This window comes from Callithrix jacchus, chromosome X (genome assembly GCF_049354715.1).
Source record: "Callithrix jacchus isolate 240 chromosome X, calJac240_pri, whole genome shotgun sequence".
Lineage (NCBI taxonomy): Eukaryota > Metazoa > Chordata > Mammalia > Primates > Cebidae > Callithrix > Callithrix jacchus.
In genome coordinates, this window is record NC_133524.1 from 50,413,327 (window position 1) to 50,429,609 (window position 16,283).

Below are 16,283 nucleotides of genomic sequence, written 5' to 3' on the forward strand. Positions count from 1 at the left end.
GATGAAGAAAATTTTTCACTTTTAAAATTAAATTCTTAAGAACAGCATTGAATGGCACACTATGTTTCTTTTCCCCATGTTGGTCAACTAGTATTTCTGTGTATGTACACTGCATTAAGAGGTCTGGGAGAGTCAGAGGAATAGGACCTAGAAATAGAAATTCCATTTGACCCAGCAATCCCATTACTGGATATATATCCAAAGGATTATAAATCATTCTATTATAAGGACACATGCACATGAATGTTCATTGTGGCACTGTTTACAATAGCAAAGACTTGAAACCCACCCAAATGCCCATCGATGATAGACTGGACAGGGAAAATGTGGCACATATACACCATGGAATACTATGCAGCCATAAAAAACGATGAGTTTGTGTCCTTTGTAGGGACATGGATGAACCTGGAAACCATCATTCTCAGCAAACTGACACAACAACAGAAAATCAAGGACCGCATGTTCTCACTCATAGGTGGGTGTTGAACAATGAGAACACATGGACACAGGGAGGGGAGCATCACACACTGGGGTCTGTTGGTGGGGAATAGCAGAGGGACAACAGGGAGTTGGGGAGGGATAACATGGGGAGAAATGACAGATAGAGGCGATGGGGAGGAAGGCAGCAAACCACACTGCCATGTGTGTACCTGTGCAACAATCTTACATGTTCTTCACATGTACTCCAAAACCTAAAATGAAATAAAAAAAGATAATTTTTTTCCATTCCCAAATGGCCAGCACATTTCTCAACAGTGATGTCTAGTTTTTATTTCAGTTGATTACTTGTGAACTACCGTTATATTTGTACACATGCCTTCATTTGGTTTTATGCTCATTAGAATGGTTCTCAAAAAATTGCCATCAACTACATGGTAATGCTAGAGGTAATTATATCTAGAGGGTAACTGAATATATTTAGTTTACATGAATATGTTCATGTAAGAGCATGAAAGAAGACATAAGACTAAATGCCAACCCAAAAGGTGAAAATTACCCAGATGTTTATCAACTGATGAATAAACAAAATGTGATCTATCCATACAAGGAAATAATATCTAGTCATAAGTGCTGATACATGCTATAACATGGATGGATGTTGAAAATACTATGCTAATTGAAAGAAACCAGACGAAAAGTGTCACATATTGTGTGATTTCATTTATATGAAATATCCAGAATCAGCAAATCTCTAGAGACAAAAAGTATAATAAAGGTTACCAGGGCCTAGGGGGTGGGGAGTTACTGTTTGCTGGGTACAGAGTTTCTGTTTGGGATGTTGAAAGAGTTCTGGAAATGGTTAGTGGTGATGGTTGCACATTGTAAGTATACTCAGTGCTATGGAATTGTATACTTCAAAATGGTTCAAAGGGACTTGAAGATCGTTGTTATAAACCTCCTATTTTTCTTTCTGCACAGGTGCCATGGATAACAGAGGCTTTCAGCAAGGGAGTTTTAGTAGCTTCCAGAACAGCTCCAGTGATGAAGACTTGATGGACATTCCAGGGTCTGCTATGGATTTCTCCATGAGAGATGATGTTCCTCCCTTAGACCGAGAAGTAGAAGGTATCATTACTGGTGATGATAATTTACCTTAATTTTTAAAAGATTTATGTACAGTAAAATTTATTGATTTTCTGGCACATAGTCCTGTGAGCTTTTAACACATGGCTAGATTCTGGTAATTACCAGTAACAGGATACAGAACAGTTCAGCTCCCTAAAGAATTCCCTCTTGCTACTCCTTTGCAGTCAGCCCTCCTTCCTCCCTAACCCCTGGTACCAGTGATCTTTTTCTCTGTTTCTATAGTTTTTGTTTTTCAATGATGTTATATACATGGAGTCACATAGTATGTCACTTCTTCAGACTGACTTCTTTCACTCAGATGAATGCCTTGGAGATTTATCTAAGTTTTTCATTTCTTTTTCTTGCTGAGTAGTATACCCAGGAATAGGATCACTGAATCGTATGGTAAATATGTTTAACTTATAAGAAACTCACAAACCATTTTCCAGAGTGCCGGTACCATTTTGCATCTGAACTAGCTATGTATGAGAGTTCCACTTGCTCTGCATCCTTAACAGCACTTGGTATTTTGGCCATTCTATTATAATAGGTATGTAGTGTTATTTCAACATGGTCTCAATTTAATATCTTTAATGGCCAATGATGTGAAATAGCATTTCATGTGCATATTTGCCCACCTTATATATGTTTGATGAAGTGTATGTTGAAATCCTTTCCTCTTTCTATAATTGGATTTGGATTTTTTATTAACTGGAGTACATTTGTAAACTTAAAATTCCCCTCCTTGGTTATCTGTTACCTATCTACATATTCTTTTCAATGGCTGAATACAATTTCATGGTATGTTTGTGCCATGGTTTATTTAACCAAGCTTCTATTGATGCACACTTCAGTTGTTTCTGATCTTTTGCTATTACAAATGATGCTGCAACAAACAATCTTGTATCTATCTCTTGTAAGCATTTGAGAGCATTTTTGTCACATGAGTGTATGAGAGTGTGTATTTCCTCACAACCTTACCAGTGCTGACATTATCATTCTTTTTTCATCTTTACAATATGATAGGATAAATAATTCTCATTATTTCAATTTTCATTTTTTAATTAATTAGGTTGGGCATATTTTTATATGTTTACAGACTATTTCAATTTATTTCTCTGGAAGTTTCCTGTTCATGTGATGTTCTATTTTTCTAATGGACCGATTATTTCTTTTTATTTCTTTATCAGAGTCTTTCATATACTATTATTACTCTTTTGTCTGATATAGGTTTAATGTATTTTATCCACTTCTAGTTTGTCTTTTTTAACTTTGTTTTTTTTAATTTACAGACATTTAAAATGTTTATTTAGCCAGGTATATTGCCCCTTTCCTTTGTGACTTCTGAATTCCTTATTATACTTAAAAAGGATAGTATCACTTTAAGATTAATTAGTATAATACTTTAAAACTACCGTCTGGTTCTTTAACTGGGATTGCCATTCTCAAAGTAGAAAGAGGACAAGAAACTGCTGTCAAATTCATTATTTAGCAAATTCATATTAAGTACATATGACATTGTAGACATTTTGCTGAGCTCTGGAAATTAGCAAGGCTTGAAGACACCATCCCCGCCTTCATGAAGTTATTATAGTTAGCTAAAAAGCCACATAAATACATATGATAGTACCTATTCCTTAGAGTTGTTTTCAGGATTAGATGAGATAATACATATATAGTGCACATAAGTATACCTGGCATAGAGTTAAGTGCTCAATAACATGTTCAGTATCATTTATTATTATTATTGCTGCAACCCTGTATCATAAGTGCTATAGCTTTTATAGGAATTTAGCAGAATAGCTGGCAGGTACAGTGGCTCATGCCTGTAATCCCAGCACTTTGGGAGGCCAAGGCTGGCAGATCAAGAGATCGAAACCATCCTGGCCAACATAGTGAAACCCCGTCACTACTAAAAATACAAAAATTAGCTGGGCGTGGTGGTGCACACCTGTAATCCCAGCTACTCGGGAGGCTGAGGCAGAAGAATCACTTGAACCTGGGAGGCGGAGGTTGCAGTAAGCCGAGATCGTGCCACTGCTCTCCAGCCTGGGGACACATCTCCATCTCAAGCAGAATAAATATTGTGTGTGTGTGTGTGTGTGTGTGTGTGTGTGTGTGTGTCTGTGAAGGACTGGAGATTTCATAGAAAAGGTGTTTTGGAGCAAGATCTTGAAAGATTAGTTATTTGGTAGCAAGAACACTTTAGGCAGAAAGCATGCTTTTACAGAGATATCAACAGGCATAATATATGGAGGTATAAAAAGGCAGATTATAAATCCAGATAGCTTAGTTGGGGCCTTGAATGTGCTAATGAGTTTGTCACTGTGAGAATGAAACTCCTTCATCAATTCATTCATCAAATAGTTTTAGAGCACCTGCTGTGAACCAGGCACTATTGTAGGCACGGGGGATACAGTGGTGGGATTAAGACAAATATTGACCTGGAGTGTAGATCTAGTTGGGGAGGACAGTAAACAAGTAAATAGTTACTTAGTTAATTACTCACTGTGATAAGTACCAGGATGAAAATATACAGAATGACAATGGATTATAATTGAGGAATAACACTTTAGTTAGGAAGGTCAGGGAAGGTTTCTCTGAGGAGGTGACTAATTTGGAATGAACATACCAATATAAAAGCCACAGGTTAAAAAGAAAAACAAGGAATTTGCCTTGGGAAGAAAGATATGTCAGGAAAGCGACAGTAGGAGAAGGCCCCTGAATTTAAAGTTCATAAAGGAAAGGTACTCATGGTGTTGTATTTAGTGGTCATCTACCTACTTCCACAAAAGAGAACTGTGTTAGCATATTGCTTCCACTTATGTGTAGTTATAACCATATTGAGTCAGTTATACCAATTGCTGACTTTAGTGAAGTGGTCAGTTAGGGAGATCCATAAGCTTACATTAGCTACCTCTAAAGCCTCTGGTTGAACCAGAGTAGTTAGTTATCACTGTTGCTTCTAATAGAAAATGGTATCATCCATCATCTATAACTGCAAAATATTTTTTGTGTGTTCATGTTGCTCTCAGTAGATGATTGGAGCAACTTACTTTGTATTATTCCCATTTCATAGACTAGAAAACTGAAGCAGAATGAGATTTTGACATGACCTATGATTGTCTAATGTATTTTCACATGAATAGTCCATCACTTTTCATTAGCCTTTACAGGAGAATTACTGCTTCTAGTTTACAAAATCTAACCATAAAATAATGAGGCTGCTTTTCATGAGCCATACATGAAAGTCAGCCCACTTACAGCCCACTCTGCAGTCATATAACTTTCTTGCTTTGCTTTCTAATTGCTTCTACTTTATTTAATGTTTTCACGTGGGATTTCTTAATAAAGACAACAACAGAAAGGTTACAATGTCCTTGATACTCAGTGGTGAAATTGCATAAAATACTACATTTTGTACCAGGCACAATAGCATGTACTAAAAAGATTAGTGAGAAGGGGATTGAAAGGCAGTAAAAGTGGTTCTTGTTTTCCAGATGGCTAGAGGGCTTGATTTATGAGGAATGAATGAATAAATTATGCATGGCATGGTTAAATGCATCTGAGGTAGTGTTATAGTAGTCTGTAAATTAGAAGAAACATAAACATGGAGACCTGAAAGAAGGTGGAGGAAATAGAAAAAGAGTTAGAGTAACAGAAAAACATAGAGAGCTGTTCTCATAGTCCATCTGTTCTCATTTGCCTGCATCTGCAGCCTTTACCTTATGGTCAGCAGTGCATTCATTCATTCATTTATTTATTCATTTGATATTTATGGAACACCCAGATAAGAGCCTAGCACTATGCTGTTTTAGTAATGCTCTTTGATTCCCTTTTTTTTCCTCACCTCCTTGTCTTTCTACCTAGTGTGCCTTGCTACTCCCTAACTGTTGAATGAGGAGACATTCCTGGCAGAGAGAGCAACACAGGTAAAGGTACAGAAGTGTCAGAGAGCCTTTTATATTCAAGAAGCAGAGTGTGTGTATCTGAGGTCTAAGGCTCCTGGGGTGGGAAGGGTAGTGGCAGTTGGAGCAAGAAGGAAGACTGCAGGGACTAGGGTAGGAGGAGATCTAGTTAGAAATCTAGGTGGGGTCCAGATTGTGTACAGTTTTCGACCTCATTTGTAACCAAAGCACCATCAAATGACTTAAAAGCAGAGGAATGATATGATCACATTTGAGTTTTAGAGAGTTTTTGGCAGTGTGGAAGGTGGCTCGAGGGAAAGTGTAGGTTGGAGACGAAAGACCAGTGAGTGAAACTTGTTTTTTTAGAATCTTGGCAAAAGATCACAAGACCTGAATGAAGACAGCAAGAATGTAGAGGAAGAAATAAGTTATGGACAAATTTTAGAGGAGGAATCAATAAGATCAATTAGATATGGGAAGTAAAATAGAAAAGAGTCAGGGATGACTTCATAGCCAAAGCATCATATTGGGTAGGCTGTGTTCCCCCATACCATCTGATGAGTTTCAACATAACCTACCAAAATCCCAGAGGAGAAAAAAAAGTCTTAATATTCAAATGTGGTAGAATAAGAAACCTGAGGGTATTTGAAATTTGCGAAGTAAATTGCAAAACATTTCTATTTGTTTTGCCATACTGTAAAAAAAATGTCATACTTTTCCTCCAGAGAAAAACTGAAAACAAAGTAAAGTGTCTGGGGTTCCAGCTCATGGAGAAATTTACTATCATCACCTTCATTAGGCTTCCCCAAAGCTATCTGACTAGAGCAACTGTGTGGATTGTGTGGGGAGGAAAAGAAAAGGTATTTTGAAACACTTGAACTTCCCTAAACACTTTAGCCTGGAAAAATGGCAATTGTTATTGCTGATTTTTGAACTTAAAAAAAAAATGACCCATATGGAAAGCTCTACGGGGCTATAAACCACATCAGTTTAATATGCCGAATCTTTAAAATGAAACCTATGATGATGTCCACAGGGTTCATTTAGGTTACTTAATTAGGAAAACGGCCAAATTTTAGAACTGATATCCTCTAATCTTTCCTCCACTTACTTTTGTTTTTTTATTAGTGAAAGGACATAATTTCTTCAGATTTACTTAGTTTTTACCTGAATGTCGTATCCAGGGTACTATATTACATATTCATCATGTCTCTAAGGAGCCTAAGGTCTCCTCTTGGCTGTGACAGTTTCTCAGACTTTCCTTGTTTTTGACGATCTTAACAGTTTTGAAGGGTACTGGTCAGGTATTTCATAGAATGTCTCTCAATTGGGATTTATCTGATGTTTTTCTCATGATTACACTGGAATTTTGGAGATGAAGACCACAGAGTTGAAATGTCTTTCTCATTATGTCTTATTAAGGAGTACGTACCATCAGTATAACTTATCACTGTTGATGTTGACCTCGATTACCTGGCTGAGGTGTAATGTTTGCCAGGTTTATCCACTGTAAAGCTATTTTTTTCCCTTTCCATACTGGACTCTTCAGAAGGAAGTCACTGTGTAGACCAGCAGTCCCCAACATTTTTGGCACCAGGGACAGGGACCAGTTTCATGGAAGACAATTTCATCTTCAATGAAACCAGCGGTTGGGGGGTGAGGATGGTTTTGAGATGAAACTGTTCCACCTCAGATCATCAGGCATTAATTCTCAAAAGGGGTGTGCAACCTAAATCCCTCACATGCGCATTTCACAAAAAGGGTTCATGCTCCTCTGAGAATCTAATGCTGCCACTGATCTGACAGGAGGCAGAGTTCAGGCAGTAATGCTTGCTTGCCATCCGCTCACCTCCTGCTGTGTGGACTGGTTCCTAATAGGGCATAGACTGGTATCAGTCCAGGGCCCAGGGGTTGGGGACCCCCTGGTTTAGATCACACATAGGACTAGGAAATTGTTTCACCTCCATCTGAGTGAAATATCTACAGAAATTATTTGGAATTCTTCTGCATGGGAGATTTGTCTTTTCTCTCCTATTTATTAAATCATTTATATCAGTATGGCTTATTTATTTTGTACTTTAAGTTATAATCCGTTACTACTTCATTTTGTTGCTCAAATTTTTCCAGCTTTGGCTATTGGGAGCTCCATTTCCCTTTGACAAACTCCTATCATTGTGGAGTCTTTTTTGAGCATATCCTTATTTTTTTGGCACTACAATATGCTCTAGGCTCATATTATATGTTTCCTGCCCTAGTGCTAAAATCAGATATTTCTCCAAGTAACCCTTGTTCCTTTTATTGGAGAATGGTATTAGAAACCGTGATATTGGCACTAGGTATGCCCCTTTCTACTGAGGCATATATATACACACACTCACACACATCCATACATATCTATGAATATATCTATATGTAACCACCTATATCTTCAGTAAGCTAAATATGAGATCATACTGATGTCTCTGATTCTAACCTATCACCACATGGATCACTCTAACCTCTTCCCTTTGCTTGTCTGTAACCCCCTACTCCAACAGTGAGAAACCTGGTTTCTACCACTCACCGTCTGTTGCTTAACTGTTCACTTCTGGTATATAGTCACATGCTGCATAATGACATTTTGGTCAACTACGGACTACATAGATGATGCCACATTTTAATAATTTGTAGTATAGATAGTATCAAATTTTAACTGAACTTTTTCTATGTTTAGACACATATTTATCATTGTGTTACAGTTGACTACAGTATTCAGTACAGTAACATGATATATGGGTTTCTAGCCTAGGAGCAATAGGCTGTACCATACAGTCCAGGTGTGTAGTAGGCTAGACCATCTAGATTTATGTAAGTATGCTCTGTGATGTTTGCATGATGATGAAATTACCTAACAACACATTTCTCAGAATGTATCCCCATCATTAAGCAATGCATTACTGTACATGTATAGTGGTTTCAGAATTGTTAACCCTTACCCTCCACAAGAGGCAACTTTATCAAGAGTAGTGTTTATCATCTCTAAACACTAAACATCATTCCTTTTGCTTTAGTGTTACAAATTTTATTCATTTCCACAGTTTTGTGGGTCAGCACTTTCCCCCCTTATCCCTTTTAGTGAGGCTGTTTCATAATACATAGTTCGATTCTTTTTTCACATGCTGCATTCTATCCTGGAATCTTCAGTCTCCTAAATGATTTCTTATAAATTTTAAAAGAATGACCATTAAGGTTCATTCTTTGTGCGGTGAAGTTCTATAGGTTTTGATAAATGTATAGTGCATCCACTATTACAGTATCATGTAGAATAGTTTCATTGCCTTAACGAATCCCCTGTGCGTTACCTATTCAAGCCCTTTTTCTCTGAGCCTTGGAAACCACTGACTTGTTTTTGCCTCCATAAATTTGCCTTTCCCATAATATCACATAAAAGAAATCATACAGAATATAACCTTTTCAGACTACCTTCTTTCACTTACCAATATGTTTTAAGATGCATCCATGTCTTTGTGTGGATTTATTGTTCATTCCTTCTTATTGCTGAATGGTATTCCATTGTCTGTATATACTACTGTTTGTTTATCCATTTACCTACTGAAGGACATCTTGGTTACTTCCTGTTGGGGGCAATTATGAATGAAGTTGTTACAAACATCTGTGTGCAGGTTTTTATGTTGAAATAAATTTTCAAGTCAAGTAAGTATTTAGGGGTGTAATTGTTGGGTCATATGGTAAGACTGTGTGTTTTTTTAAATTTTTTATTGCATTTTAGGTTTTGGGGTACATGTGAAGAACATGCAAGACAGTTGCATAGGTACACACATGGCAGTGTGTTTTGCTTCCTTTCTCCCCTTCACCCACATTTGGCATTTCTCCCCAGGCTATCCCTCCCCAGCTCCCCCCCTGCTGGCCCTCCCCCTTTCCCCCCAATAGACCCCAGTGTTTAGTACTCCCCTCCCTGTGTCCATGTGTTCTCATTTTTGATCACCCGCCTATGAGTGAGAATATGTGGTATTTCATTTTCTGTTCTTGTGTCAGTTTGCTCAGAATGATGTTCTCCAGATTCATCCATGTCCCTACAAACAACACGAACTCATCATTTCTGATTGCTGCATAATATTCCATGGTGTATATGTGCCACATTTTCTCAATCCAGTCTATTATCGATGGGCATTTGGGTTGATTCCAGGTCTTTGCTATTGTAAACAGTGCTGCAATGAACATTCGTGTGCATGTGTCCTTATAGTAGAATGACTTATAGTCCTTTGGATATATACCCAGTAATGGGATTGCTGGGTCTAATGGAATTTCTATTTCTAAGGTCTTGAGGAATCGCCACACTGTCTTCCACAATGGTTGAACTAATTTACACTCCCACCAACAGTGTAAAAGTGTTCCTTTTTCTCCACAGCCTCCCCAGCATCTGTTGTCTCCAGATTTTTTGATGATCGCCATTCTAACTGGTGTGAGATGGTATCTCAATGTGGTTTTGATTTGCATCTCTCTGATGACCAGTGAGGATGAGCATTTTTTCATATGATTGTTGGCCTCATATATGTCTTCTTTTGTAAAGTGTCTGTTCATATCCGTTGCCCATTTTTGAATGGGCTTGTTTGTTTTTTTCCTGTAAATCTGTTTGAGTTCTTTGTAAATTCTGGATATCAGCCCTTTGTCAGATGGGTAAAGTGCAAAAATTTTTTCCCATTCTGTTGGTTGCCGATTCACTCTAGTGACTGTTTCTTTTGCTGTGCAGAAGCTGTGGAGTTTGATTAGGTCCCATTTGTCTATTTTGGCTTTTGTTGCCAATGCTTTTGGTGTTTTGGTCATGAAGTCCCTGCCTATTCCTATGTCCTAGATGGTTTTGCCTAGATTTCCTTCCAGGGTTTTTATGCTGCCAGGTCTTATGTTTAAGTCTTTAATCCATCTGGAGTTAATTTTAGTGTAAGGTGTCAGGAAGGGGTCCAGTTTCTGCTTTCTGCACATGGCTAGCCAGTTTTCCCAACACCATTTACTAAACAGGGAATCCTTTCCCCATTGCTTGTTTTTGTTAGGTTTATCAAAGATTGTATGGTTGTAGATATGTTGTGTTGCCTCCGATGCCTCTGTTCTGTTCCATTGGTCTATATGTCTGTTTTGGTACCAGTACCATGCTGTTTTGATTACTGTAGCCTTGTAGTATAGTTTGAAATCTGGAAGTGTGATGCCCCCCGCTGTGTTCTTTTTGCTTAGAATTGACTTGGCTAAGCGGGCTCTCTTTTGGTTCCATATGAAGTTCATGGTGGTTTTTTCCAGTTCTGTGAAGAAAGTCAATGGTAGCTTGATGGGAATAGCGTTGATTCTGTAAATTACTTTGGGCAGTATAGCAATTTTCACGATATTGATTCTTCCTAACCATGAACATGGAATGTTTCTCCATCTGTTTGTGTCCTCTCTGATTTCGTTGAGCAGTGGTTTGTAGTTTTCCTTGAAGAGGTCCCTTACGTTCCTTGTGAGTTGTATTCCTAGGTATTTTATTCTTTTTGTAGCAATTGTGAATGGCAGTTCGTTCTTGGTTTGGCTTTCTTTGAGTTTGTTATTGGTGTAGAGGAATGCTTGTGATTTTTGCACATTGATTTTATATCCTGAGACTGTGCTGAAGTTACTTATCAGTTTCAGGAGTTTTTGGGCTGAGGCGATGGGGTCTTCTAGGTATACTATCATGTCGTCTGCAAATAGAGACAATTTGGCTTCCACCTTTCCTATTTGAATACCCTTTATTTCTTTTTCTTGCCTGATTGCTCTGGCTAGAACTTCTAGTACTATATTGAATAGGAGTGGTGAGAGAGGGCATCCTTGTCTAGTGCCAGATGTCAAAGGGAATGCTTCCAGTTTTTGTCCATTCAGTATGATATTGGCTGTTGGTTTGTCGTAAATTGCTTTTACTGCTTTGAGATACGTTCCATCGATACTGAGTTTATTGAGGGTTTTTAGCATAAAGGGCTGTTGAATTTTGTCAAATGCCTTCTCTGCATTAATTGAGATAATCATGTGGGTTTTGTTTTTGGTTCTGTTTATGTGGTGAATTACGTTTATAGACTTGCGTATGTTGAACCAGCCTTGCATCCCTGGGATGAAACCTACTTGATGATGATGGATAAGTTTTTTGATTTGCTGTTGCAATCGGCTTGCCAATATTTTATTGAAGATTTTTGCATCTATGTTCATCATGGATATTGGCCTGAAGTTTTCTTTTCTTGTTGGGTCTCTGCCGGGTTTTGTTATCAGGATGATATTGGTCTCATAAAATGTTTTGGGAAGGCTTCTCTCTTTTTGGATTATTTGGAATAGTTTCAGAAGGAATGGTACCAGCTCCTCTTTGTGTGTCTGGTAGAATTCGACTGTGAACCCATCTGGACCTGGGCTTTTTTTGTGTGGTAGGCTCTTAATTGCTGCCTCGACTTCTGACCTTGTTATTGGTCTATTCGTAGTTTCAGCTTCCTCCTGGTTTAGGCTTGGGAGGACACAGGAGTCCAGGAATTTATCCATTTCTTCCAGGTTTATGTGCATAGAGTTGTTTGTTATATTCTCTGATGATGGTTTGAATTTCTGTGGAATCTGTGGTGATTTCCCCTTTATCATTTTTTATTGCATCTATTTGGTTGTTCTCTCTTTTCTTTTTAATCAGTCTGGCTAGTGGTCTATTTTGTTGATCTTTTCAAAAAACCAGCTCTTGGATTTATTGATTTTTTTGAAGGGGTTTTCGTGTCTCTATCTCCTTCAGTTCAGCTCTGATCTTAGTTATTTCTTGTCTTCTGCTGGGTTTTGAGTATTTTTGGTCTTGCTCCTCTAGCTCTTTCAATTTTGACGATAGGGTGTCAATTTTGGATCTCTCCATTCTCCTCATATGGGCACTTATTGCTACATATTTTCCTCTAGAGACTGCTTTAAATGTGTCCCAGAGATTCTGGCATGTTGTGTCTTCATTCTCATTGGTTTCGAAGAACTTCTTTATTTCTGCCTTCATTTCATTGTTTATCCAGTCAACATTCAAGAGCCAGTTGTTCAGTTTCCATGAAGCTGTGAGGTTCTGGGTTGGTTTCTGAATTCTGAGTTCTAACTTGATTACACTATGGTCTGAGAGACTGTTTGTTATGATTTCGGTGGTTTTGCATTTGCTGAGGAGTGCTTTACATCGAATTATGTGGTCAATTTTAGAGTAGGTGTGATGTGGTGCTGAGAAGAATGTCTATTCTGTGGATTTGGGGTGGAGAGTTCTGTAAATGTCTATCAGGTTTGCTTGTTCCAGGTCTGAGTTCAAGCCCTGGATATCCTTGTTGATTTTCTGTCTGGTTGGTCTGTCTAATATTGACAGTGGAGTGTTAAAGTCTCCCACTATTGTTGTGTGGGAGTCTAAGTCTCTTTGTAAGTCATTAAGAACTTGACTTATGTACCTGGGTGCTCCTGTATTGGGTCCATATATGTTTAGGATCGTTAGCTCTTCTTGTTGTATCGATCCTTTTACCATTATGTAATGGCCTTCTTTGTCTCTTTTGATCTTTGTTGCTTTAAAGTCTATTTTATCAGAGATGAGAATTGCAACTCCGGTTTTTTTTTGCTCTCCATTTGCTTGGTAAATCTTCCTCCATCCCTTTATTTTGAGCCTTTGTGTATCCTTGCATGTGAGATGGGTTTCCTGGATACAGCACACGGATGGGTTTTGGCTTTTTATCCAATTTACCAGTCTGTGTCTTTTGATTGGTGCATTTAGTCCATTTACATTTAGGGTTAATATTGTTATGTGTGAATTTGATACTACCATTTTGATGCTAGCTGGCTGTTTTGCCCGTGAGTTGTTTTAGATTCTTCATTATGTTGATGCTCTTTAGCATTTGATATGTTTTTGGAATGGCTGGTACTGGTTGTTCCTTTCTATGTGTAGTGCCTCTTTCAGGAGCTCTTGTAAAGCAGGTCTGGTGGTGACAAACTCTCTTGAGTACTTGCTTGTTGGCAAAGGATTTTATTTTTCCTTCACTTCTGAAGCTCAGTTTGGCTGGATATGAAATTCTGGGTTGAAAGTTATTTTCTTTAAGGATGTTGAATATTGGCCCCCACTCTCTTCTGGTTTGTAGTGTTTCTGCCGAGAGATCTGCTGTGAGTCTGATGGGCTTCCCTTTGTGGGTGACCCAACCTTTCTCTCTGGCTGCCCTTAGTATTTTCTCCTTTATTTCAACCTTGTTGAATCTGACGATTATGTGCCTTGGGGTTGCTCTTCTTGCGGAATATCTTTGTGGTGTTCTCTGTATTTCCTGCATTTGAGTGTTGGTCTGTCATGCTAGGTGGGGGAAATTTTTCTGGATAATGTCCTGAAGAGTATTTTCCAGCTTGGATTCATTCTCTTTGTGACCTTCTGGTACCCCTATCAAACATAGGTTAGCTCTCTTCACATAGTCCCACATTTCTTGGAGACTTTGTTCATTCCTTTTTGCACTTTTTTCTCTGATCTTGGTTTCTCGTTTTATTTCATTGAGTTGATCTTTGACTTCTGATATTCTTTCTTCTGCTTGGTCAATTCAGCTGTTGAAACTTGTGCATGCTTCGCGAAGTTCTCGTATTGTGTTTTTCATCTCCTTTAATTCATTCATATGCCTCTCTAAGTTGTCCATTCTTGTTATCATTTCCTCAAATCTCTTTTCAAATCTTTTTTCAAGGTTCTTAGTTTCTTTGCATTGATTTAAAACATGTTCTTATAGCTCACAGAAGTTTCTCATTATCCATCTTCTGAAGTCTAATTTCGTCATTTTGTCACAGTCATTCTCCATCCAGCTTTGTTCCCTTGCTGGTGAGGAGTTTTGGTCCTTTCTAAGAGGCGAGGTGTTCTGGTTTCAGGTGTTTTCCTCCTTTTTGCACTGGTTTCTTCCCATCTTTGTGGATTTATTCACCTGTCGTCTGAGTAGTTGCTGACTTTTCAATTGGGTCTCTGAGTGGACACCCAGGTTGTTGATGATGAAGTATTTCTGTTACTTGGTTTTCCTTCTACCAGTCTAGCCCCTCCACTGTACGACTGCTGAGGTCCACTCCAGGCCCTCCTTGTCTGGGGTGCACCTATAGCAGCTGTGGAACAGTGAGGGATGCCACCAGTTTCTTTTTCTGCTATCTTTGTCCCAGAATGATGCCTGCCAAATGTCAGTCTTTTGGATATAGAGGGGTCAGGGAGCTGATTGAGGAGACAGTCTGTACTTTATAGGAGCTTGAGTGCTGAGCTGTGAGCTCTGTTGTTCATTCAGGGCTGTTAGGCTGCTACGTTTAATTCTGCTGCAGCAGAACTCATTAAAAAACCCCTTTTTTCTCAGATGCTCTGTCTCGGGGGGTTGGGGCTTTTTTTTGTGAGTGTCCGTTGCGCTGTCCTGCCCAGCTAGGAGGCAGTCTAGTCACTATTTGCCTGCCGAGGCTCTGCCCTGCTGGTGTGAGGTTCGCCCTGTTGCTGCAGGCTCTGCCCTGCTGCTGCGGTCTCCACCCTGCTGCACGGGCTACCCCCTGCGGCAGAGTCTCTGTGTTGTGGTGGGTTGCCTCAGCAACGGCAGGCTGCGTCAGCAATGGGCGTGTTCCTCAGTAGGGGCGGATTGCCTCTATAATGGTGGACGCCCCTCCCCCACCGAGCTGCACTGTCCTGGGTTCAGCTGTGCCCACAGTGAAACTCTCCACCCGGAGCGTTTGGAATCGCCATTTTGTTTGGCCCACTGCGCTACCCCAAACGCCGTTTCCCTGGAATCTCCTGGCCTGGCTCACTGTCCAAGTCCCGTTCAGTCTGATAGATATGCCAATCTGCCCTCTCAAGTCTCAGATTGCTGGTTCAACAGGGCACCTGGACCAGTGCGCTTTGTGCGGAGTGCTGTGGAGTGCCGCTGCACTACAGCGCCGGCCGCCATCTGCACCAGCCAAAACCTCTGCCTGGCATCCTGTGTCTCTTTTATACCTGGGAATTTCCCCGTTCTGTGGGCAACAAAGATCCGTCTGGAAATGCGGCCCTGACTCACCCTCTGCACGTTTACCAAGAGCTTCAATCCTGGGTTGTTCTCACTGTGCCATCTTGAGTCCCTCCCTCCCTGTGTTTTGTTTTGTAAAAAAAAAAAAAAAAAAAAAAAATGTGCCAAACTGTTTGCCAAAGTGGCTATACCATTTCGCATTCCTACCAGCTATGAATGAGAGTTCTTATTAGTCTGCACCCTTGGTATTTTCAGTGTTTTGGATTTTAGCCATTCTAATAGGTATGTAGTGGTATCTCATTGTTTTAATTTACATATTTTTAAATTGGGATTTATTTTTATAATTGTTGAGTTCTTTGCATTTTGGATACCAGTCCTTTATCAGATATATATTTTGTAAATGTCTTATCCTAGTCTGTGGCTTATCTTTTTATTCTCTTTACAATAGCTTTTGCAAAGCAGGAATTTTTAATTTTAATGAAGAATAACTTATTTTTTTTCTTTCCTGGATTATGCTATTTGTGTTTTATCTAAAAAGTCATCACTGAATTCAAAATCATGTAGATTTTCTCCTATGTTATCTTCCAGAAGTTTTATAGTTTTGCATTTTACATTTAGGTCAATGGTGCATTTTGTGTTAATTTTTATAAAAGGAGGAAAATCTTTGTTTAGATTCTCTTTTTTACATACTTATGCCTAGTCATTGCAGCACTGGTTGTTAAAAACAGTGTTCTTTCTCCACTGAATTGCCTTTGTGCCTTCTTTAAAGATTAGTTGACTGTATTTGTGTGGGTCTATTTTGGGACTCTGTTCTGATCTCTTGGTCTATGCATCTTTTCTTTTGACAGTA

General features: G+C 39.0%; 1 protein-coding gene across 2 annotated transcripts in view; it reads left to right on the forward strand.

The window, feature by feature from the left end:
- CLCN5 (chloride voltage-gated channel 5) overlaps positions 1-16,283 on the forward strand; it is a 163,767-nt gene that overhangs the window by 105,743 nt on the left and 41,741 nt on the right. For both annotated transcript variants that reach the window (XM_078363242.1, XM_002762861.6), the window contains exon 4: positions 1,420-1,566. In XM_078363242.1, the coding sequence (XP_078219368.1) occupies positions 1,420-1,566 (147 nt within the window). The remainder of the gene's footprint in view (positions 1-1,419; positions 1,567-16,283) is intronic.